We start from the raw sequence: 26,312 nt of genomic DNA, 5'->3' as shown, positions 1-26,312 counted from the left end.
CTGGGGGTTACTGGTAGAGTTGTAGAGCACTGGGGCCACCACAGAAAAGGTCCTCCCCTCATCCCTGAAAACTTCATTGATCTGAGGGGCAGACAGATGAGAAAGGACTCTGTTGTAGATATTATGGGCTGATGGGTTGATATATACAGTATATGCAGGCAGCCCTTCAAATAGCTCCAGTTCAAATAATTTAAGACTTTAAAGGTTAAAACCTCTAAAGGGCCTTCTCAGTGGCTGCTCCCAGACTCTGGAACGTGCTCCCTGGAGAAGCTAAACTGGCTCCCTCTTTGCTGTCCTTTCACCAACAGGTAAAGATTGGGAACTGACTGGTTTTACTGAAAGGGCTCGTGCCATGCTGTTTTTATTGTAATCATTTGTGTATTTAAAACATTTTATATGTGTATGTAGTTTTAATTCTATCAATGTTTAATTGCTTTTCAACTATTGTCATTTCTATGTTTTTAGTGATTATTTTTTATCTGTAAGCTGCCTTGAGTCCCACCAGGGGGAAAAGAGGGGTATAAATAAATATACAGTGGTACCTTGGATGTCGAACGGCTTAGTTGTCAAACAAATCTGCTCCCAGACACCACAAACCCAGAAGTAAGTATTCTGGTTTGCGAATGTTTTTCGGAAGCCGAATGTCCGACGTGGCTTCCATGGCTTCTGCTTGAGCGCAGGAAGCTCCTGCAGCCAATCAGAAGCCGCATCTTGGTTTTCGAACGGTTTCAGGAGTGAAACAGACTCCCGGAATGGATTACTGTATTTTTCGCTCTATAAGATGCACATTTTCCCTCCTAAAAAGTAAGGGGAAATGTGTGTGCGTATTATGGAGCAAATGCAGGCTGTGCAGCGATCCCTCTTGCTGTTCTGGCTTCTGGGATTCAGAATATTTTTTTTCTTGTTTTCCTCCTCCAAAAACTAGGTGCGTCTTATGGTCTAGTGCTTCTTACAGAGCAAAAAATACGGAAAGTTCCAGAACCAAATTGGGTTCAGAAATGCTCCAAAAGCCAGAGAAGGTGGTATAATAATGGTCCTATAGGATTCAACTGCCCCACTGACAGAACTTTCTGACTGCTGCATTGCGAACCTGTGAACCAGCGGAAGTTTCCGAGCCATCTTCAAAGATGCCCTCACATACAACTAGCCAAGCCTAATAGTGACTAGAAGATGAGTCACTGTGGCTAGGCCTGACCAGTGGCGTAGCGTGGGGGGTGCAGGGGGGGCCGGCCGCACCGGGTGCAACATCTGGGGGGGGGCGCTCGCACTCGCAGCTCTCTGCCCCTACCTGGCTCACTCACTCTCTCTCACTGCAGTGCTGGCTGTGCGAATCCGAGCCGAGCCGCCGGGTCGCCGCCCACTGTGGAGGGGAGGGTGCCAGGCGTGCGGTGCGGTGCGGTGCGGGGAGAGAGCGAGGGACTATCTGGGGGAGGGACAGTGCAGCGGGGAGGGGGCGCAAATTACTTGCCTTGCCCCAGGTTAGGGGGCGCAAATTACTTGCCTTGCCCCGGGTGCTGACAACCCACGCTACGCCACTGTTCCTGGCTACTAGTCTACCCCAGCTAGCATAGAGTCCACAGAAGGACTTCCAAACAGCAGGAGGAAAAGATGCATCGCTGTATAAAGCGTAGAGTTGATCAGCCAATTGTCTGGGTAAGTCATTTCCTAGTTCACACTGATAATATATTTTTTAATGTCCTGAGCATATAAGGGAGAAATGCCCATAAGAATCAACGGAGAAATCCAGGATTCGAATCTAGCTACAACTGGTCATGTGTAACAGCCCATCACCAAAATTTGCTCAGCAATGGAGAGAAAACCCTCAAAATGGAAACAGACAAATAGCCCAAAGACTGAGCGGTGGATATGGAATGCTCACTGACCACTGAAGGGTGGGGAGGGCAAGACCAAAACAGTGCAGGCCAAGAAGGGAAATGGAATGAATGGTCTGGAATCCTGATCACAAACACAACATACTGCAATATTCTGTTGCAGCGCCCCGCTTTTCATTTCCAGATTAGTGACCAACTAGAAGCAAAGTCTGAACCAGGACTTCCTAGCTCATGCCAAAGTCCCTTTCCTCATGTGCTGCGCTAGCTCTCTCTAATGGTCATTTCTGTAATATCTGAGGAAGAACCCACATCCATTAAAATGGACATCATCAATTCTTGTAAGAACCTGTGATGGGGCAGTCATTAAGCGGAAGCTCTTGTGAGTTTGCTGCCAGGAGGTGCCCAAGGTATCACAACAAAAGGCCATGACCGTCGGTCTGTGCTCTCGGCTAGGCCCGAAGATCCCCACATCCCTCCTCGCCAAACCACACAGCCCTCAAGCCAGCTGTACAGATAGGAGAAGGAGGAGGCGACAAGCAGCTTTCTTAAATACACACACACTTTCCCACCCCCCACCCTCCCGGTACCTCAGCTGAGTGACAGCCTCTTGATGTTGCGTGCGAGTGAGTTCAGCTGGTGCTGTGTGGTCTGGGTGTGTGGTCTCCAGCTTGGCCGAGAGGCTGCTAACAGGGTGGATGAGAGAGAGCAACTCTGTTTACTTTAATTTATTTCGGATGCCGGAACTGTGCCCAGAGTTTCTCCTGAGCTTGATTCCACAGTTAGTGGCAGCAATCCCTCACAGCTGCGGCGCAGTCTGAAATATGTGCTGAACTCCTCGACCAAGTGCCTTTGCAGCATCTGCTTCAAGTCCAGCCTGCTAATCCCCTGTGACTCAGAAATGTTAATGGCATTGCTGAGTGCTGTGATTATTTTGGTTTTACTATGTCAAGATAGGATCTGCCTCTCTCTCTTTCTCTCTCTGTCTCTGAATCCTGGAAGATGTACTTTTTGTGGGTTATTTCATGCAGGAATTTTAAGATATTGGTAATTTGTAGTGTAGCTATGAAGTCTGATACAGCAGGTCTTTTTAAAGACGTGTGTGTGTGTGTGTTTAGCTATGACATACAAAATTGTAATCTAGATTCCAGATCTATTTGGGTCAGGCAATGAACCTCAAGTTGTGCAATCTCATATTCATATTTTGACCCTTTCCCATTAATTTACATTTTATTTTGCTCACTGCTTTAAAATTGGAGAAATGCCAGAAATCTGCTTTTATTTTCTTATTTATTGTATGTATTGATATTATACCATAAACTGCTTCAAATACATGTTTATTGGGATAGTAAAGCACATTAGGAATGCTAAAATAAAGCTGCAACCCTATATACTTGCTTACCTGGAAATATGTTCAATAGGACTTACTTCTGAGTAGAGACATAGAGGATTGTACTGAAAAACAAAACAAAAAAACCCTATTCAAAATTGACTTGTCATTTGCTAATATTTGCTTGATGTGAACGCCGGTTACGACAAGATAAGGCAAATTAACCTTTAGTTATTTAGACTGTTTCTTTATATGTGCTTATCTTTTCATTTTAAGTAGCTTAGAGATATTTGAGAAATTTTTTTTTGAACCAAATGTAACATTCATGACCAATACTTGTTTAAAATGACAAGTCTCCTTTCATTATTCAAATAAACATGCATTCACTCTTAATATGACTTGGAATTCCAGCATTGTTTAGCTTATTCATTCCTAGTCTTTTCTGGCAGACTTGCAGGAATGAACTTAGTATTATTGATGCAGCGTTGAAGGCTGTAATATTCATAGCAGTGGTGAAGGCTCTTGCAAATCTGTGGGCTAAAGCTCTCCAAAGGGATTAAGGAATATCACCAACATTTTTTTAAAAAATGTATTGAGGTGGAGGGAGGAGTGCCTTACTGTTTTAACTTGTGTCTACTATATTTCTGCATTTATGCTGAATTCTAATTTTCCTTAATTTGTTTTTGTACTATCTGCAGTGATCTCAGATCACAGCTTGGAAGAAGTGAAATGGTTCACCGTTTCAGTCCCTGCCTGCAGGTTACAATGCAAGTGACATGACACACAGGGGTGGGGGGAAGAGGAGAGAAAAAATGTAAACAGTCATCAAATCTTAATTTACCAAAGTTAAATAGAAGTTCTTGGGGGAAGGGTCATAGCTCAGTGGTCAGTGTAGACAATATTGAACTAGATGGGCAGATCATCTTCAGTCAGTCTAAAGCAGCTTGCTTTGTTCTTATAATGACCAGTTGGAATGGATGTCGTGTTGTTCAGCAAACCAGTTACATAAGAAGTAAAACAATAATAATGCCATATAGGTGTTACACTTTTAAAACATGAGACAGCAGAGTGACCGTATTTTTTAAGACAATGCTTTCTAAGACTCACTCATTCAGAATACTTTTATCCTTATGTGGTTCTTAAAGCAGCTTACAAAATATTTGCACAATTCAATCACGTTCAAAAACTTTTTGACCCATACTCAGAAATAACATTTATTAGCAGTGTTTATACACGTTTATGTTTAAGAAGACCCCAAAGTGCTTTCCATATCACTACAATATCAACAGAAGACAGAATACATTTAAGACCTCCGTAATGACCAAAATGTGATTTCATACATTTAACAACTAAAAAAATACCAAGAAAGAAAGAATTTAAATTCAGACCCAAACATTTCTCACTCATTCTTGGTCCTCCCTGGTGTTGCCAGTGGGACAGGAGGCCCACTGAGTTTCTTTGAAATTAGTTGAGTATCACAGCCTTGGAGTCAAACTCCCCCTCTTCAGCAGATGAGTTCAAGGATGTGGGGTCGAAGGAGAAATTGCAGACAGAAGCACTGCCACAAGACTATACCTTGGTGCCAGTACCCCACCAGCCTAAGGATGTTGTATTGCCATCTTCTGACTCAGAGGACTCTATCGCAGAAGCCGCAGTACAACCAGTCTTCTTTACTTGCAACTGGGACAAAACTGCTGCTCCTACATGGGGATTGCTCTAAGGCTGACTGGTGCTGAAGCAACACCCAAGCACTGTTCTCCTGTCACACTGAGGATGAACACTGCACAAATCAGCTTTGCTTTGTTGCTGTGGAAGTCAGCACTTGCAGCAAGACACTGAGCAGTTGAACTTTGCTCAGTCCACGGTGAAGACAGTCTTTCTTTACTGGTTCCCATGGATGGCCTCTAAAACCAGGGAGAGGGGTTAAGCAGTCAGAAATTGCTCAGCCTGTGATGGAGTCAATTCTCCCCTCATGCATAAGGTAAAGGGACCCCTAACCATTATGTCCAGTCGTGACCGACTCTGGGGTTGCGATGCTCATCTCACTTTATTGGCTGAGGGAGCCGGCGTACAGCTTCCAGGTCATGTGGCCAGAATAACTAAGCCGCTTCTGGCGAACCAGAGCAGCACACGGAAACGCTGTTTACCTTCCTACCGGAGCGGTAACTATTTATCTACTTGCACTTTCATGTGCTTTCGAACTGCTAAGTTGGCAGGAGCAGGGACCGAGCAACGGAATCTCACCCTGTCACGGGGATTCGAACTGCCAACCTTCTGATCGACAAGTCCTAGGCTCTGTGGTTTAACCCACAGCGCCACCCGAGTCCCAACATCTTCTTAAAAACAGTACTTTTTTGTAGAGGTACTGCTTTCTCATATGCAAATTTAATCAATTGATAAATATATTAAGCACTCAACGGTGTAATTATTGTGTAACAGTCCTAATGTAAACACAATGTTTTCATTGCCCAAGCTTTGCTTCTTTTAAATTTACTTATTTTGCTAATAATGGACACTGGTCAAACTCAAAGCACTATAATGCTCTTGAGTCTTTTCTTCATGCTCACCATTCCAGTGCAGTTTTTTTTTAAAGTGTTCTGCAATAAGCACGGAAATACCTGAGTAAAAATATTAGATTTTGGGAGGCTCAGCATTTTTATTACATGAATTCATACTGTAATGGAAAGAGCTAGAGTGTGCCAGCTTCTGAAATCCAATAAAGCGTGCTGCAATATTTTCTAATATTACTGTCTAGTATAGTCTTAATTCCAGTGCATCACCTGAATGCCTTGGCATTATAGACTAAGGGGAAAGTGGAACTGGGAGGGAAAGAAAAAATATGGAGAAAATAAATCTTCAGCATATAATTTCCTTCATATTAATATTGTTTTTAAAAAACACACACATAATAGTTTGGGCCTTTATTTTTGACCCTAGGATTATTGTTCTCCCAACATGTCTTATTATGCATAAGGATGTCTTTTACTCGGGTAATTCAGTGAATTTATGCTCCTTGCACAGTATTCATGTCCTTACACTTTGGCCTGTTGCCAGAGTTTCAAACTTTCAATAGGTTAGAAAGTTGCAATCTCCACACGCACCCCCCCCCCTGAAAGTATCAGTTCAACAACATTAGTTTATTTATTTTTTGGATCAGTTTTAACATCCCACTTGTGTGTAAACGCTCTGAGTCTGGACTATAGTTCCAGGAAGCTCCTTGCACATTGTTGGGTGTTCTAAGTAAATATTAACCAGTAGGGAAACAAGCCACGCTGAGCAAATTCGATGGGGTCATGTTGTACTGACTTCTGTTTCAGTGTATCTGAAGAAGCGTGCATGCACACGAAAGCTCATACCAATAACAAACTTAGTTGGTCTCTAAGGTACTACCGGAAGGATTTTTTTTAAAAAAAATTTGTTTCGACTACGGCAGACCAACACGGCTACCTACCTGTAACTTTCACTGATAGAGGAATTCTATCCCTGCACTCCACCCCGCCCCTAAATTGCAGCAATCTAGGAAGAAGGTTGGCAACTCTGCAGGTCACCAGGGTTTTGCAAATTGCAGCACTTGCCGCCCTCCTAGCTTCAACGACCTGTCTCCTCGCCTTGTCTGGAACAACCACAACCACATTGCACAGTGAACTTTCCGTCCAGAGCCTTTCGTGTAGGGAGCACTGCAAATAGCGCGCATGCATGTCTCCGGGCGCGGGGAGGAAGTTATTTGCCTTGGCAAGCTGAGATAAAACACGCTAACAGTGAAATAACATATTGGAATCTGGGGTAGCATACCTGAACCAACAGCATAAGGATAAATGTTTTCTGAATGCTTTGCTACTGAACGAATAATTTAAAAAAAGGAAATGTATCATCCTGCCACAAGGTAGATGAAGGAGCAGCAGCAACAACTCAATTTGCACGGACCCAAAGCGCGCGCTCGACCCTGGCGAGGAACATGGAAAGGAGCGAGGAGGAGGAGGGGCGGGGCAAAGAACTCTGCCGCTCCCTCCTCTCGCGAGCCATTGGCTGCGGACGGTTGAGTGGCAGCGCCGGCTTAGCCAGCCAGCCGGCGCTCGCCCCGGTCACGTCACGTGCGTCGGCCTCCGCTCCGATGCGTCACGTGCGTGGCGGCGTCAAATCCCCCCTGCGTAGCGCTCCTTCCGCCCCTTTTCCGCCAGCTGCGCTTCCGGCGGGAGGTAGGTCTCTGCTTGAGTGGCGTTTTAGGGAGCGGGGCGGCGGCGGCGGTTGCAGGCTTCCTGCCTCAGGTGGCGTTTGACGGTTGGGAGAGGGTCCTTCTCCGCCACCTCCGTTTCCAGCTCAGCTGAGGGCGCTGAGGGAAAGCCCGGCTGACGGGTTGGGTGGGGCTTTTATTTTTATATTATTTTATTTTGCCAAGGAAGAGAGTGGGGGAAGGGAGTTAACTGGGAGGGGTTTGTTGTTTGTATTATGCATTTTCTGTTTTTATCTTGTGTTTTTATGCTATGAACTGCCCTGAGATCTTCAGATGAAGGGCGGTATGCAAGCATATATATATATATATATATATATGTATGTATATGTATATATATACATACACACACACACACATATACATATACTGTCATATACTGAAAATATATATATATATGTATATGCACAAACACACACTACATATAATACAAGCACACACACATATGAAATAATAATACAAACATGCAATAATAATAATATGAATTTTAATTAATATGAAAATATTATTCATATTATGAAATAATAATAATACAAGTACAGTCATACCTCAGGTTAAATATGCTTCATGTTGAGTGCGTTCAAGTTGCGCTCTGCGGCAACCCGGAAGTAACGGAGCGCGTTACTTCCAGGTTTCGCCGCTTGCGCATGCGCAGACGCTCAAAACGATGTCATGTGCAGAAGCGGCTAAAAGCAATGTGCACATGTGCAGACGTGCCGTCACTAGTTATGTTTGCTTCTGGATGTGAACGGGGCTCCGGAACGGATCCGTTCGCATCCCAAGGTACCACTGTACAAACACCACACATGCATACCCCACTGGCCGGCTCGTGGGTGAGCCATGGGATGCCACCGTGCGCTTTGGGCTTTCTGGGCCACCAGGCTCTGTCATGGGTCATGGCCAGCCTAGTGTCACAACTCAGACAGCGCGCATGAAACATGCTCTGGTTCAGCATCCTTGTACAGTCGTACCTTGGAAGCCAAACAGAATCCATTCTGGAAGTCCATTCAACTTCCAAAACATTCGGGAACCAAGGTGTGGCTTTCAGTTATCTACAGGAAGCTCCTGCAGCCAATCGGAAACCGTGTCAGACGTTCGGGTTCCAAAGAACGTTCGCAAACCGGAACAATCTCTTCCAGGTTTGCAGTGTTTGGGAGCCAAAACGTTCGTCTCACAAGGCGTTCAACTTCCAAGGTACGGCTGTCCTTGATCCATCACTTGCAATGCCTAATCCAAACCTTGCTTTACTCGAAAGTACCATTTCACCATGCTCAGCGAGGTTTTACCCTGGAGTAAGCTAGTGAAGGATTTGAGCCTTGAATCAGTTTATTGTTGCTGCCATTGCTTTGAGCATGGAGGTCATGCCCATGGGTCGCTCCTTTCACCTTTTCAAGCCAATGTCTGGCCGTTCAGTTTGCCTAGTGCAGAAGGCTTGGGTGATTTGCAGTAGATCTGCAAAATTTCTGATTCCAAACTTAAGCTAAAAATAGCAGGAATGAAATAATGCCCCCCATTCCCTAAGTTATACTACAGAATTAAATAAATTTAGTACTCAAATTGATTTAATTCCAAGTGCAAGTCTTTTGAACCAGGCTCTTTTTAGTGTGTGTATCTGTCTTTCTAGTAAAAGACCCCAAGCCCAGTACATAAGATGGACCACCGCTGCTATGCCACCCTCCAGGCGGTGATGGTGTTGCCACTTGCTGTATGCAGTGACAAGGACAGGGGAAGCATTGGGTTGGCTGGCACAGGCATTGATACATGCATGCTTTCACCTGTGACTACCATTCCACTGCTTCCTGCATACTTTGCTGCCGTACTCCCAAGTAACAGTGGCACTGCCACATGCGGAACAATGGTGCAGTTGTAGTGCCCCATCTCGCACACTGCAATAGTGCACACCTGAAGTTTGCCCAACCCAGATATATCCTGTAGAAAGAAGGGCACTGTGGCAGGTAATTTCATGCTTCCTTTTGAGGTGAATCATTTTGGCTCTTGGTTCCGTTCAGATATCTCTGACAACAAACTTAATGCCCAATACGGTAATGTTCCCCTAAAAGTAGTTCCATTGGAGTTGCTGACACAAGTAAATAGAACTTTAATTCCTAATTCTCATCATGGGTGTGGATCTAAATGTCCAACTGGTATAGCAGGAATCAGGGCATTCATGTACAGGCCACCCACGTGGAGCTAGTAGTTCACGCAGACAGTGTTGGCTGGGAGCCTGGCAGTGCTCCTGGAACTCCCAGGGTTTTCAGATGGGCGCCCCCATGCATCTGATCCAGCCCTAATTCGAAAGTTGAGAAATTTCATCTCGATATTCCTTAGGAACCATCAGCACTTAAGAATTAAACACACCTTAGCAAGCCATTTTAAATCACACAATTGAGTGTTTCTAGGTTTTATCGTAATTGGTGCAATGTAAACATTTCCCTTTTTTTCCTGATTTAGACTGCTGAATATATCAGTCTTTCATCAAAGAAGAAAGCTATAATGTCTCACGCTCGCAAGCCCCCTCTTGTGACGGGCATTTCTCCCAATGAAGGCATCTCATGGACAAAGGTCACAATTCGAGGAGAGAACTTGGGAATGGGCCCAACAGATCTAATAGGTAAAGTCAAGAAAGCTGTTTCCATTTTGATGGCAGTAGTATGCATCCAGCAGAGTTTATTTGGAAATGTGCAGTTGCTGATAATTTACGGTAGTGGTATTATGAAAACACCTGATAGACAATAAAAAGTTGTTGGTTTTTCTTCATGAAGTTGAAGAGATCCTTTCCTAAATACCGGGGGAGGAATTCAGTGTTGTGCTAAAACAAACGTTCAGTTAGCTTGAGTATTTCCGCTTGCGTGACAGAACAACCCCTCTCACCCCATGCGCTTTTCTGGGGGTTCGCCCAACACCTCTGGAGCCAATTTGAGGGGTGGGGAAGAGGGGGGAGCCCTGTTGCAGAACTGCTTAGTTGAGTGCAGCCCAGGGGAAGTGTTGTTGTGGTATTTCTTCCTGAGCTTCCTTTTTCTCAGATCATGTTGAAATGATGGGTCAGTAGGGATGCAGTGAAAGGTTTTCTGCCAGGGGAAATTTAATTTGCCCCTTCAAGTGTCTCATGCCCCCAGTTTTTAGAATCACTACAGTAACATGCCACTTGTTCTCTTTGAGCAAGCTTGCTGTGTTGTATCTGTATCGTCACTTTCACCCGGTAGTCAAGACTGAATATTTCAGTACTGGCTACTAATGGTTATGTATTTAGAGCAACACTTAAAAAAAATTTCTGGAGTGAATCCATAAGACACTTGAGATGCGATTGTGGGCTGAAAGCACTTCAGGTTCCCCCGATAATGATGAAATAAAAAATATTCACTGTTAAGCAACATTTGTTCCTCTGCTTTGTGTGACTCTCTCAGGCTTGACAATTTGTGGACACAACTGTCTTCTGACTGCTGAATGGATGTCTGCCAGCAAAATTGTGTGTCGAGTAGGTCAAGCTAAGAATGACAAAGGGGACATTATCGTCACTACAAAGTCAGGGGGCAAAGGAACTTCCACTGTTTCTTTTAAACTCCTGAAACCTGATAAAATAGGTATGGTTGTATTATCCACTTATTTCTCTTCCTGTAAGTATTGTTCTGTAATAAAAAAGTTTTGTAAAAAAGAAAATCTTCACAGGATGTGCAAGTGGGTTTCTTGAACAAATCGTAAGACTGTATTTATACAGATTTATACTATTGGCCCATCTAGTCCAGTTCTGTCAACTCTGACTGGCAACAGTTCCCCAGCCTGTCTCAGGCATAGGTTTTATCCATGCCTGCTCCTTGAAGTTGGTATTGAACCTAGGGCCATGTAGAGTATTTATTCTGACCTTGAACGCCAGCTGTTCTATGTAAAATCTTATGAATTCAAAATACTTGAGCTTCTCTTGGTTGCTGATCAGTTTTTAAATTAGGCTATTCTCATACTAGCACCTCAAGCTCATGTATAGCGGTATATTCTGTTGTATCCAATGGGCATTCCACTGAGTTTCTAATAAAACTGCTTTGATTATATGATTATATACATGATATACCGGCACTTGGTAGCATAAAATATATTTGAATCTTTCTGATGCTATTTGGGCACGTGTGCATTTTAAAGCAGGATGGAATGTAGAGCCAAAATTAAATGTATTTTTTTTTTTTTGCCAGTTGAAGTTTTCCCTTTGCAGCATAGATACAGGAAAGCAAACAAAAACTACAACCCACCATATTTTGTGTCGTAGGTGAGAAATCCAAATAAAATCCTCTGAGAACCATATCGCTCTGTAACTCTTTGGCTGCAGAGGCAGATTAGGAGCAGGGTTTTGAGGTTGCTTTTACCCTATTTTCCCCCAGACAGTTATCTAAGTATGCATTTTATACTTGTAGGACTTAGTGCATGAGAACTTCATGATGCTCGACAGAGCTTGTTTTTCTAAGGATATCTCTTTTGTTTTCTCAAGGTATCTTGGATCAGTCTGCAGTCTGGGTTGATGAAATTAACTATTACGACATGCGCACTGACAGGAACAAAGGGATGCCCCCTTTGTCTCTGCGCCCAGCTAATCCTCTTGGTATTGAGATAGACAAGTGAGTACCAAGTAGTGTCAATTTACATTCTTACCTGACTTCTCTGTAAGAATTCAAAAATATTTCAGAATGTGAGATTTGAAGAAAGCAAGACTATAATCTGATTTCACTTTGCCATGGAAAGATAGTGTTTCTTCAGTTTCTTATTCTGGAAATGGGAAGAATAATTATATTTCTGCCTGAGGTTATGCCCTATCAACTCAAGAATTTCTGCATGTGCAACAGGTCTTTCCCCCCTGCATGTGTGCCAGTCCCTCCCCAAATCTGTTCTTGACAGTTAAGCGGAATCCCCCAGAACAGATCAAGTTTTAGCCAACTAAATCCTACCCAGAGTAGGCTCATTGAAATTAATTGAACTGTTAGTCATGTTCATTAATTTCAGTGTGTGAACTCTTGAGTGGGGCTGACATTGGATACAACCCTTAGTTTTCATAACATAGTGAATATTACTGTGGTTCATATTTTTATTTATGAAAATATTTCCACACCACTTTTTATTTACAGAGAGGAATATGAAAGTGGTTCACAGTAATAAAACATAACAAATCTAGTTAAGACTTCATACAGTGTGAACAATTTTAATAGCTGTGGGGGATGACAGGATGAGGTGGCAAATGACCTAAGATTAGCTGTTAAAAGCACTAGCTAGTTTTATGTGATTCTGTTTAGATTGGGATTTGCAGGAGGAGTTGCAGAGTAAAAAGATATTTTCCATCCATCTGCCTTTTTTCTTTTAGTTTTTATTGAAATACTAATTTGTTTCCTAACCACAAATCTTAGTGTTTTTACACACAAATGCCACATTTATGCAAAGGTTCCAGTAGTTGCATTCATATAAAAAACAGTTTATATATATTTAAAACACTTGCTGTCATAGCAAGTTAAGTGCTGCAATTCTACTCTAATATTGCAGATGAACATACCATGAAGAAGTAGATGCAGATAGCTGGGCACTTTGCCAGCAGCCCTGAGGTTCCTGTCTGGTGTACTGTCCTGTCTACTTCTGCAGTCCTAGTGGTGAAGGAACCAGCCAGGAATGAGAACAATGGGTATAGAGATCTCTGGCCATGTGGTAGACATGGCTGTGTTCAGGAGCTCCTTAGGGTCAGTGGTGGTACAGGGGTTTGCTGATGGCTCCTTGTCCTCCTCTTCCATTGAGGAGACAACCAGCTCCAGGTCTGAGCAAGGCTGAACCTCGATACTTGCACAGTAGACGGAGAAGGGACAGGCTTTCAGACAAACCAGCACAGCAAATAGTGCTCATCTTTGTTAAAAACAAAAAAACAAAAAACTAACTTTAGGGATATTGACATACAACATACAACAACATAGTAGTTTTGGCTAGCATGTGACCTCAATGCTACAATAGCAATTTTAACAAAAATGTTTCTAATCTGGGTATAGTGTTTCTGCTAAATGTAGCAGACAGTAGTTACTATGTATTGTAGCATATTTCTTTTCTGAGATGAATACACATTCCCTAAAATATGACAGTAATGAGCAATCCTACATATACTTCATCTGCCTAGGACAGGCTAGGAATAATAGTACAAAGCCTGTGTGTGCTTTGTGTTCAGTTACTATGTCATTCCTAGGCATTTCTTGAAATATTTGCAGTAGCACTACATGTTGTTTTATTAGTAAATTTAAAAATGGTTTCCATCTGCAAAGTCTAGCTTGCTGAGCATACACTGCCACCTAATGGAGTATGTGAATCCTCTTTTGTGTAGGCAAAGTTGACAATTTTATCAGAGGTAGTTTATTTTTTTGTTTATATGTAAATACAAGAAGGCTGTCATTCAGCAGCTCAGCTGGGAAGCTAGCTGCAGGCTCAGTTAAATATTTTGATTGTCAGCATCAGAAGTCAAAATCGTACAAGGAAAGAAAACTCTTCATAGCAATCTAGGCAAGGTGATGCCTTCATAGGCCTAATTTGGCCAGTGTTAAAACATTTCCAATGATTTAATTGTGCTCTTGGCTCTTCAGTTGAATGGTATACAAGTGCTCAGCTTTGATCATATTTTGCCCTGTATTCGCCATCAGTTGAAGGTCCTTCTGTTGTCTCCCACTGTCTTATATGGACGCAGTCAGCAATAGTGAAGTGAGGTTCTGCCGCATCAGTGTTGCCCTTAGGCTGGGTCCAGATTTGCCATTAGCTGTCCTTTGGACTGTTTCCAAAGGCCATCCTTGTCCTCTGTCCTACCATTGGAGAAAGTCCTTGTTAACACCTTTGGGTTTGTCCTGTTTAGTCTACTCCAGCGTCCTTTCTGCTGGTCTTCTGCATGCATGAGTAACAGAATACAGCTGGTACAAACGTTTGCTCCTATGAGTCTGGCGGGGGGGAATGTGAATGGTTACTTAGTTTGTTTATGGTGGTTGCCATTCAGTCTTTATTTACTTAAAATGGCTCTTCTTGACCTATAAAATCCTATGGAATCCAGTTCACGGGACTTTTCACTGACAGTGTCCAGTAGAACTGCCTGGTTTTAGTTTTTAAATAGATTTTACATGGCTTTGTGCACAGAATCATTACCCCTGGGTGGTTGATAACTTTTTAAAAGCTTTATTTGTGAGGCACAGATTTACATTTCTTCTTATATAAACCTGTCAGATCCCTCCATATAACTAAATTCTCTCAAAGGGCGCAATAGTGTTAAACTGTTTCTTCTGAAGCATTTGCTTAAATGGAGTATTCTCGCACCCAGTTTCCAAACTAGGGTTGGAATTGTAGCCTGGCAGCCCCTGGAGGGCCAGAGGTTCCCAACCCATGACTCAGGGAAGAAGGAAAAATTGCATTCCTTTTCTGTCTTCCCATCCAACCTCGAGAGCCCTGCTCATCCTTAGGGGGAAGTAAGTAACCCAGGCTACCACCTACTTTATCCTTTCCTCAAGAGGCAGCCTCTGTCTTCTTCAAACCTCTCCTCTTCTTACCCCATTTCTACAATTACTTCTGAGGCTTATGAGACATCAGGAGGAGTCTGAAGGCTTTCCGAGTCTTGTCAGCCCCCCCCCCCCCTGCATTTTGGCATCCCATCCTAGCCAATTACTGGTCAGACTACTGAAAGGCAAGTCCAGCAGTTCCTTCTCCACAGTTAGTTTTAGATGAGCCAAGCAGAGGCATCCAGGAAGAATAGCAATGACAGGTATAAAAAGAGAAGAGCGATTAGAAGAATAAAAGAAGCACTGCAGATTATCAACATACTGATAATGAATTTGAAAGAGGAAATCATCGTGACAAAAGGAAGATGATAAGAGGTGGAAAGAAGATGGATGCTCTTTAAAAGCTATAAAACAGTAATAATGAAATATACATATGCATCAAAAATCAAAGAAGAATTAAACGTTATGCAACAGTTTATATGTTACAGATTATATTTTAACCACTTTTGGGGCTGAACGTAATATTAATACAAAATACCAATATAAAATATAACAGTAATACAAAGTAAATATTAATACAAAAGAAAAAAAGGCAGTACAGTCAGCCAGAACAATATAGCAAATATCCAAATTCCCACCATTCACTTTCACGGGCAGCTTTCGGCGCAGATGTAATTTCCAGCATTCCTTTTGGACACTGGGATAACTCACACTCCCCCCACCTTTTCCAGTCTCTCGTTTCTAATCAAGTTCATTCACAACAGTAGCCTAGGGGGAATGGCCTCAGCCTTATCAGACAGTGAAATAATGCCCCCCTAAGCAGTCATTTCGTTGGTGTTGGCCCCTTTAGGGTTTCCCTACCAGGACTGTCCTGCCAGGGGTCTCCAAGTAGATATGCTACCCCCAAAAAAACAACTAACCACAGCTATAGCAAATTCTTGTTCTTCATGAGTAGGATGAACTGGCCAAACACTATGGATCCACCAATCGTTAGTATCCTCTTTACAGCTCTCCATAGTCCTGTTACCGACTTGTCTATGACTCAATAAGCCAAGTTAAAAAGCAAATGATTGTATACTCAGTTTTGTGGATAACTCAAATTTTCAGTGATCTCTTAAGAGCACATCGAGCGGAATGACAGTAATAAGAACCAAATTGAAATGGATCTGTACATGTTTCATAGTTGAACTTTGGAATTATTTACCATGAAATGTGCTGATGGCCACCAACTTAGAGGGCCTTTAAAAATTCATGGAGGATCTGGCTATCAATAGTTACTAGTCATGAGGATTACTAGTCATGAGGATTAGAGGTACCATGGCTGATATTCAGCTATGCTCTACTGATAGTAGATCCATTTAAATTAATGGACTTAAGTTTCTTATGTTGATGGACTGCAGTAGGTTTGCTCTGAGTATGACCATCATTGGCTATCATCCCATGATTTTGAATACCAGTTGCTAGGAAAGAACGCTGAGAGAATGCCATTACCCTCATGTCCTACTTTTCAGCTTTTTGGACTAGATAGGCTTTTGGTCTGATCACAGTTGTTAAATTTGCATGTAATTAAGACATGAATAGCCTCTGCTGTATCTGTCTTCTCCAGAAGAGGCCATAACTTCCAAAACAGCCGAATCTCGTTAAAAATAAAGAAATCTATCCATAGTCACCACTTGACTATCCAGGAAAAGTAATGGATCCAGGAGCATCTGCAAGCTAAACCCAAATGGTGGAACTGCAGTCTAAAGTACATCAATCTGATTAGTTTTATCAATAGTGTAAACAACACTCCCTTAATTTGTTTCACTTGGATTTATCTCAGAAAAACTGATTGTGTAAGGCAGAGCTTACCAAATTGTGTGTCGCGGCACATTAGTGTGTCAGTTACAGTGTGTAGGTGTGTTGTGTAAACACTCCCTGCGCTCCTCCGGGGTTGGAAATGGGTTAGTTTAACCTCCAGTTTGCTAGTAAAACTGAATTACTGTGTTGTGAAATGATGCATGTCTAAAAAGTGTGTCACCAACATGAAAAGTTTGAAAAGCTCTAGTGTAAGGTGTGCTTACTGCTCAGTGACTGCAGAACTGAGGAGTGACTTATATTTGTGAAATAGATTAATCACTAAAGATCTCCCAATATGACCCCAAGCACAATGCTTTTAATTTCAATTTAATTTTAGGAACTTTTCAGTTGAAAGTTTATAAATCAGCATTGCAAATCATGGGCAACTCATTCATAACATCAGTATCATCGCTTAATGATGGCGTAATGAGTGAACGACTTCCATATGTGAATGAGCCATAAGGAATCCTCATTACCATAGATAATCATGCCATAGCATCTCCACCACAGAGCTTTGTTGAGTGGTCATGTGATAAGAAATCAAGTGGTGAACATGCATGTGTGAATTCCCCTTTAAAAGGCTATTTATGGGGAAACGTCCCAAAATTCTAAAGATGGTGTTGCTTCTCGACATACCTCCAGGGGAGCCAGCCAAAGCAAAAGCATTTGAAGTTGCATTCTTCTTGATGTGACACTTTTATTTTGTTTTTAAGATAAATTAGATACATAATGCCATTTTACATTTTCCAGGCAGCTCAGCATGGTCTCTCTTTGGTTACAAGCTGACGTTTGCCACCCCGTATTTTGACTCTCACCTCTCAAGTAAGACAGATATCATAGACTCACCATTGTTACTGTTGCAGGCTGACTATGGTACTTGAGCCAGTAAGCAAGTCCTAGAAATTAATTTGACAGTGGAATGCAATGAAAACATAACACACTTTGAGTGGAGCCAACTGTCTCATATACTGTCATCCAGTCCATTTGACAAACTGAGCTATGATAATCAAACCACTTACCAGAATACAATTCTGTTTTTATTAATGGACGTTGCCCAATGGTCCTCATCCTATCACAGTCTCACTTGATTTCTTTTTGGCATGCTTTCTTAAGCCTGTGTGTATTTTGTGATTAGCTTCCAGAAGCATAGAAATTGATACTAGGTGCTGTAGTCAACATCCTGAAATGTTATTTCATTTTTAAAGGGACTTCTACTTACTTATTTATTCAAACATTTTTATGCCACCTTTCAGCCCTAACAGTGGCCTCCAATGTGGTTGATTTAATCCCGTTACCCTTAATTTTTTTAAAAAAAAACTAAAAAAAACCAAAACTAAAAAGAACACAGCTGAAAGTTTCAATATCAGTTAAAAAAACAAAAAACAACATTCAGAGCCAAGTGGAATCTTTGTTCTTTTTTTACTGCCCACTTTGACAGCCTTTTTTTTTTAAATTTAAAAAATCCCATTTCCTTTCTTAGCATTTAAGACTGTCTACCTCTTGTTAATGTTTTAGCTCCCTTTTTAATTGTTGAATTGCTGTTTTTATATTGTCATTGGACTTTTGTGATTTTGCTTTTTATTTTATTTTTTATATTTTAAATATGTACTGAAATAGTTATTGTTTGCATAGTGTTTGCTATCAGGAGACTAACTAATACATCTAGTAAGCAAGTAAAGAAAGTTTGCAAAATACAAACAGTCTTGCCTTTATACGTAGTAAGATGCAGCTCTGCTGTCTATTTTTTGCAACATAACTGTAACATTATAGCCTTTGGACCCATAGCAAGACAGAAAGACAGGGAATGGAGGAAGGAAGGCATCCTTATTGCTGACAATTCCTAAGGGATTTAGATATATCTGTTCTTCAGTTCATTTGAGCCAGTAGAATCTTGTGAACAGTGAAGAATAGCGCTCATGTGGTTTCTGGTGATCTAAGCTCCACTATTCAGCTTTCAAGATGTTATCCATAGCTAGATGCATTAGATCTGGGTTTCCCAACCCTCCGACAGTTGAGGCACACATATGGAGGAGTAAGCAATACCTGTCCTCAAAACAATGTGTTTCTATATGAGTAGGTAACTTGGCATTGGGAGCAATAAAGGTTAGGGAAGGACCTAGCTCAGTGTATGCAGAAGGTCCGAGGGTCAATTCTCTGCATCTCCAGGTAGCGTTGGGAGGGACCCTTGTTTGAAATCAGTATAAGGTAACTTGCTAGGCTCCTGTGTTATTGTGACCCATAGTATCAGTGTGGTAAAGACAGCATTGCCCCTACCCTTAGTGCATCATTGTCCCTTCCCAATTTAAAGGGTGTGGATCCGATCTGCATGTGTTGCTTATAACCACATTGACCCATAATAAAAGATGTAGTGGAGTAGGGCAGGAAAAAGTAGTTCCAGATCTCCATCATGTCTATAGGCTAGCGCTCGGAATTCACCAGGTTCCAGGCACATTTCACACCTGGCTGTTGGTTAGAATTCTATCCATTATATTTTTATCTTCACAAACAAAATGAATTTCAGGAACCAAAAAGCCGTATTGAAAAATAGGACTTTCGAGTCATCTGGCCCCAAAATGGCAACTAGGCGTTCCGTTTTGGTGACTGTAACCCTGGTTTAAGGGGCCATTAGGAGCCTAGCTTATGTATCTGAGTTTCTAACATTGCTATATAGGCTCTAAACAGAACCGCCTGCAAAGGGCTCTAATTTTCATTGAACCAGGTCCATTTCTGACCTGATGTTATAACACAGAGCCTTAAACTCATACCAAGTTATTTTGTTTTCTGTTTCTCTTCCCATTTTATGAACAGGAAGAAGATAAATATAAGGGAATAAGGGGCAACCCACTCAGATGGGTGGAATATAAATAATAAAATTTAATATTATTATTCTGTAAGAAAGCAAATTTATTTATTACTGTAAAAGCTTGGGATCCATTTCCATGTGGTCCACCCTGCAATGGTAATGTCTGTACACAAAATTCGTGGGCTTGGGTTTAGCAGACATTGTTGCTTCCCATGCCTCAGTGGTAACATATGACTCAGGTCTAAGAACAGGATGTTCACTCAAAGGGGGTTCTGTTTTATTCTAAATGTGTCATGCACCTTAGAGTGTTCACTTTTATGGCAGAGTTCGCTGGAGTAGTTAAGAAACAAGAGGTTTGGTTTGTGGTCTCTTGGTGAATTTTCTAAACAGGTGATCCATGGCTAACTACTATAAGTAGACGTGCAGGGGTGATTAATACAGGAAAACAAATTAGTCACAGGTTTCATCCATCATGGAACATAATGTAGTTGTTAAGTTTCACACGAATCAAGGAGCCGTGTAATATGATAGAGCTTGCTTAAATGACATTCAGATCGGTTTAATGCAGTGTGTTGTATGTAGGGCTCTTCTTTCTTTCTTTCGGAAGGGGGTGAAGGAGAGACAGTTGAAAACTCCAATTGCTTCAGAATACTTCTGCTAGATTGTTGACTGGGGCTGGTTGAATGGAACCTTGCCAGTTACAACCACACTAGCTTCCAGTCCCATTTCACAGCACAATTCAAAGTGCTGGTTTTAACTCTTCAATCTGTACCCAATAGACTGCCTTCCCCTACACGAGCCCACCTAAATGTTAAGTTTGCCTTTTGAAGTGCTTCTCTGGGTGCCCCTGCCATTAGTTATATGGGAGAATACCATTCTGGATGTGATGCCTCCCCTCTGCCATGCCAATGACTTACATGCTCAGAGCTTTAAAAAATCCCCAGCGGCATTAAAACAGACCTGCAGACATTTGCATGAAAAGTGCCATGAAATCCGTCGATGCCCGTGACACATGCAGCTTGTATGTGGGATTGTCATGTTAATGCTTGATACCTTCATTTGAATGACAATCCATTGTGTTTGTATATGTAAGAGAGCATTCTTCCTCCTGGCCTTGTTTCAGTACATATTTTTTATTTCCTTTTCAGAGGAAAGTTTCCACAAAAGGAGCTGGAAGCTCTGTTTCCTGGGATGAGTGCTGACTTCACCAGTGAAAACTTTTCTGCGGCCTGGTATTTGATAGAGAACCATTCAACTACAAGGTTCGTAAATACAAAATTTGTGTGGATGCTTTAATGCTATCCAGGAAGTATCAGTAATACTGGGTGTGAATTGGCGGTTGATGGTTGCAGATCAGTAGCTCATAAAGATTTGTGTCAGTGACATCTTTTACTGACTATGTGAGGCAACCTTCAGGTTGGTCCAGAGGCTTCATCTTGTGCAGAACGTGACAAGCTAGATTGCTTCTGCAGGCAAATTATCGGCAGCATATAATGCCCTAATTGTGGGACTTCAGGATAAGGTTACTTGAGAAATCTCCTTAACCCTTAAATGCCTAGTAGTCACCGCAGAGCATGGGAGAGCTTCTCCTGCAAGTTTCAAAGATATCAAAAGCCCACAGTAACTTGGAGCAAGGCTTTTTAGTATGGCTGCCTCTGTTTTGTGGAACAGTATTCCCGTCGAGATATGACAGGCGCCCACTCCCTGCACTTTCCGGAAACAGTTGAAGACATTTTTGTTCTGACAAGCGTTCCCAGCTGGATGAACAGATCTCTACCATGGGTTTTTCCTTCCCTCTCCTTTTTCAACTCATCTGCTGTTATTTTCTATTATGTCTTTAATTGTTTTTAGCAGTTTTTATTACGCCGTGCACATCACCTCGAGACATTCATGCGGAAGGCGAATAAATAATGAATAATAGTAATTGCAAAGGTTGTGGATTGCATCTTAACTCTGAGATTTGGGGCAAATGTATTAATGTTAGCCATAAATTAATAACTCTGGGAACCATTTTCCTATTCATAAGATTTACTATCATGTTAATTGAATGCAAGAGATGAATGAAGAATGCGAGAAAACGTTCACCAGCTTGAATGGCTTTAAAAGAGAATTAGACAAATCCATGGAGGATAAGACTATCAGCTGATACTAGTCATGATGGCTATCTGTTGCTATTATCACAGTAGGGCTCATAAGTGGAAGAGGACTGCTACTGGGCTTCCCATAGACATCTGGCTGGCTACTGCGAAAACAGAATGATGAACTTCCTGGGTTTTTGTCTGATCCAGCGGAGCTCCTCTTATTTTTATTATGAACATAGCTGAGAAACTTTGCTTGAAAAACCCAATAATTTGATTTTACCGTGTTTTTAAAAAAGTAAACCACCCCAGTACTTTGCCTCTGATATGTATGAAAAATTGCGCTTCTCATTTCACCATTTTAGTGTGTAGAATGCATTATTTCATACCTCCATCTATTTGAAATACCAAACGCTTTCATTTCTTGGAATGTAGCCCTCTAGACGGTAGCCATAATTCATAGCTGGAGTTCATTGTTAACGTATTTACTTATTTAAATTGAATATTCCTCCTCTTGGCATGTTTGCTGAACCAAGTACATTTGTCATTATGACAAGAATAAACAAAAGTACAAGGATAGAAAACCGAAATTTTAAAAGGCCAAGATCCAATTATTGTTTTAGACTAGTAACAGCAACTAGGAGATGAAAGATTTGTATGAATGACATTTTGGTTTGCTATATCATGCAGCTGTAGACAATTTTGTTAATTTGTCTATTTCTATTCTTTTTTCCTTTTCTTTCTCTTCCCGCCCCCTCCCCAAAATCTAGTGGTTGTTTTTTAAAAAAGAAAATGTAAAGGATCCATACAATACTTTGTGTTTCAGTTAACAATATTGTTTCTAATAGATATTGGGACCTAGCTGGTCTCACCTCTTCTGTAAATCATCCTACTTTTTTTGTTCTGTTCTCTTCCTTCTCCTTACCTGTTCCATATCTTTTTGGTGGTGCAGTCACATAACCATGGCTTTTTCATGGTTGATTCTCATATTCTAACCTGGTAATTTACAACTTCCATCAAGTATTAGCAAGCACAACACTGCAACATGCCTAGCCAGCTCCTGCCACTGGAGAAATTAGGAAATTGTCTGCTAGGCATTCTGGTGTCTCTTAAGTGTGTAGCTGGGGTTTTCAGTCTCTTCATAATTTAAGTATCTCATCTCGTTTTTATTATATGAATGAATTCAATTTGTTTTCTTGCCTCTTGGTTTCAGTTTTGAGCAACTTAAAATGGCAGTTATGAATTTGAAGAAACAAGCCAACAAGAAAAATGAGGGAAGTCTACAGTATGTCAAAGGAGGTCTCAGTACTTTCTTTGAAGCACAAGATGCCTTATCAGGTAAGTGTCAGATGCAGTATGCAGAAAACTATTCTGTATTAATTGCCTTTATTTTTGCCCTGATTTCTAGAAGAATATGTGGATGGACATGGATCGGACAAATATGAACATTATAGATGACTAAGGTCACTAGTGGAGGCAGGAAGTTCTGAAAAGCTGTAAATCGATAGAGAAAAGTACCTGTTAGGTATTTCCAAAAGATTTTGTAACTTCCCTCTCCAAAAATGCTAATTCTTACTTTTGAATAGCATTAACTCACGTGAATAGATGCTTACATTATTTTACTCTGGTGACTGAGTTAACAGGCTTCTCTATATTTCTGAGGTAAGAATTGGCATAAAATACATTTGTTTTCTGGAAATTAAATACATAGATGTTCTCTTTCAGCACAGTTTGTAGCAGGCCCCTGAATTCAGAGATTTGCGTAACCTGGATCCTTGCATAAACTGATGCTTACGTCTCATCTTAAAACAATCTGTAGTTCATAGAAGGAAAAGCTCTCTTTAGTTCTATCAGCACAGAAGAATCTGAGGGAAGCTGCTATCTGGGATCAGAAAAGAAGTCCTTTACGTGAACATTTGTCATTACCCATTTGTTGAGAGTGTTTTGTTTTTTCCCCTCGTGGGAAGAATTACATTTCAGAAATGTGAGATTCTGGTCATGGAACATTTACAATGTGTTCTGCACTTTTATAGGCTTTCTTAACTGCCTTTATTGTTTAGTTTGTGTAGATGTAGAACTGGAGAGTAAGTGTGCTGCAGTATCTCATAGAAGGTGCTTTTCAGTATTTAAAAGCTTTTTGGGGCTTTTCCAGCTTTTTGATAGTGCAAAGCAGAAATGCCCTAAGCTCTTAAGTCCACACAGATAAAATCAATATTGTGGCACTAATATAATAATAAATGTTTTCTTAGTTTATCTATTGTATTGTTTTGATCAGGCACATCTCCTGGAAAAACAAACTCTTGTTCGTAATTAGTGTTGTAAAATGGATATTGGCTTAAGCATGACAGTTCTCTGCTTTTTAACTAATTGCCAGTCTGTGTGAAAGCCACATAATCTGGGTCTTCTTCCCATTTGGCAGCATACAAAAAGAAATATATTTCTAGTGTTTGCTGGTATAAGCAGGGAATAAAAATTGGGAAAGTAGGGATGCCATGTAACTGATCCTTCATAATCTAAAGAGTTGTAGCGTTACCAGTTGCCTTCGTTGCTGTTGGACAGGCATGGTGGTCCAAATCCAGCCCTTGAATATATTTTATCTGGTTCTTGGTGGTCATATCAGATTTTAATCATGTAGGGCAGAACATTTTTCGGCACTTTATTTTTCCATGGCAAGATCATCTTATTTTGTAAGTTTGTTAGTGAATCGATGCCATTTGCAGATATGAAACTAGGCAAGCTTGGCAGGTTCAAAGAGTTTAGCTTTGTTTACCAAATGGAAGTAATATAAACATACTAAATTACATCACTCTCTGGGGCATCAGAACATTTTCCTATGCAAACTGAAAATTTTCTGCTGCTAGTTACCTATGCAGATCATCTTAATTTGCCTAGAAAAATTAATACATCTCTCTTGTCAGATCTTGTCTATACTCCCCAGTGTACTTTAATTGTAAAGTGGTTGCATTTAGATGATGCCAGCATTGGAGCGTGATCATTTGTGAGATGCAGGTAGAAATGGCATCTATGTAACTGAGTGAACTTATGTGGGTATACAAACATGCAAAGTGATCAAGAAGATTTCATATTTTTACATTAAACGGATCCAGTAAAATATATCATTTTACCTGATTTGTAAATCCTTTGGGAATGCCAAAGCAAGCACTACTGAACTTCCTTCCAGTGAACATTTTGTTGTTTGGCAAAACTGTGTAAGATCAGCCCTTCTTTCCCTTTCCCTTTTTACATCTAAAACAATAGTTTTGTAGACATTACACATTCCAAATTGGTATGGATAATGGCTTTTAATTCAGCGTTATTTAGTTAGGCATGTGATGTGTGACACGGCACAAGAAGTCTTAACATCTACTTTGGCATATTTTTGGCTTGCCCTATAGGTTTTTCATTTCTTATTTTCACATGAAAGTCAGTTTCAAAGCATAGGCCTGCAGAACAAGCTTCCCACCCTTGGTGTAAATTGATAAATGAAGGACTTTGGTGGGAATGAATTCAGCAAATATTCTCCCACCACCGTTCTCAAGCAAGAGGTCCCATTGCCTAAACTGGAAATATTCAAATGTTATGTTTTCAGTCCAAGCGTTATTCAGAAATCCTGTGTGTGTTTTCTTCATAAACTACCTATTGTAACAGGGATTCCGAGTCACAATAGCCCCTGAAATAAGCTACAGAACAAGCAGTAGTAGAGAATAATAGGACAAGAATAAGGTTACTGGACATCAGGAGTGAAGGAATCAAAGGGGGGTGGGAGTATTTTAATTTGGAAGCTAGCATGGGAATCTTCTGGTAAGATACCCTAAATAAATAAATGAAGAACTCAGGCATGGAAAAGCTCTAGAGTTTAGGAAAGTCGTGGCAGTGTGCCCAGGTACTGTTAGTGAAGACCAGTGGTTTGAGGAAGGCGTGAAAAGTTGGTGAGATAACAATTATATTTAGTTTATCATATTCCGCAGTGCCGCATTGACCTTTCCAAATTAAAGCACAGTAGACCTACAAAGTAGTATAAAATAAATTTGCTTCTTGAGAGTCGGATAAAGCAAGAAATTATAGTCAATGAAGCAAAATAAAGTATACGAAGCAGAACTATTTTATACTACATTACAATAAAGCCCAATATATAATACAGAATTTTAATGTTAATTTAGAGGACTAAATAAGGAAACCTGGCCCCCACGGGTTGATGACTTCAGCCATACTGCCAAAGATCATACTGTAAGCTTGCAGAATAGGAGAGTTTAGAAGTCTGAAGTATCTGGCTCTTATCAACAGTGCCCGCTTCCCTAGATCCCTAATTCTTTTGTAACAAACACGTACCGCTCAGATCTAACAAGTGTACTGCTCAGACATGTTGTCTCACCCATTAAAATGGTTGGCATTTAACAAGATGTTTTATTTCAGCAATCCATCAAAAACTGGAAGCGGATGGAACAGAAAAAGTGGAAGGATCCATGACGCAAAAACTAGAGAATGTTCTGAACAGTGAGTTTTGAACACCCAGTAACAGCTATTTATAGACTTTGTGTTTTATAACAAGTTGAGGCATATTTCTTGGACTTTGAAATTTTGGGGGAAACAGATTTTTTTCCAGATTCTTATTTCCAAATCATGAGAATATATGGAGCCTAAGAGTTTAACAAATGATAGCACTGCATAGGATTTAATTACAAAGGGCAATTCATTTGGATATGAGGCAGGTTTACGGAGCGTAG

The 26,312-nt window shown here is 41.0% G+C and overlaps 1 protein-coding gene across 8 annotated transcripts in view; it reads left to right on the top strand.

Moving 5' to 3' along the window:
* The first annotated feature begins 7,251 nt into the window (after positions 1-7,251).
* The window catches only part of EXOC2 (exocyst complex component 2), a 78,900-nt gene continuing 59,839 nt past the window's right edge, over positions 7,252-26,312 (top strand). For 4 of the 8 annotated variants that reach the window (XM_083449344.1, XM_083449345.1, XM_083449343.1 and 1 more), the window contains exons 1-7: positions 7,374-7,517; positions 9,839-9,998; positions 10,792-10,968; positions 11,862-11,988; positions 20,659-20,772; positions 22,802-22,926; positions 26,002-26,082. In XM_083449344.1, the coding sequence (XP_083305470.1) occupies positions 9,881-9,998; positions 10,792-10,968; positions 11,862-11,988; positions 20,659-20,772; positions 22,802-22,926; positions 26,002-26,082 (742 nt within the window). In that variant the 5' untranslated portion in view covers positions 7,374-7,517; positions 9,839-9,880. Of the gene's footprint in view, positions 7,674-9,838; positions 9,999-10,791; positions 10,969-11,861; positions 11,989-20,658; positions 20,773-22,801; positions 22,927-26,001; positions 26,083-26,312 lie in introns of all 8 variants that reach the window. The other 4 variants (XM_083449338.1, XM_083449340.1, XM_083449339.1 and 1 more) reach the window with 4 other exon arrangements.

Source organism: Podarcis tiliguerta (assembly GCF_965153285.1).
Source record: "Podarcis tiliguerta genome assembly, chromosome: 7".
Lineage (NCBI taxonomy): Eukaryota > Metazoa > Chordata > Lepidosauria > Squamata > Lacertidae > Podarcis > Podarcis tiliguerta.
The sequence above is the reverse complement of the archived record's forward strand: the minus strand, read 5'-3'. Positions and strand labels throughout refer to the sequence as shown.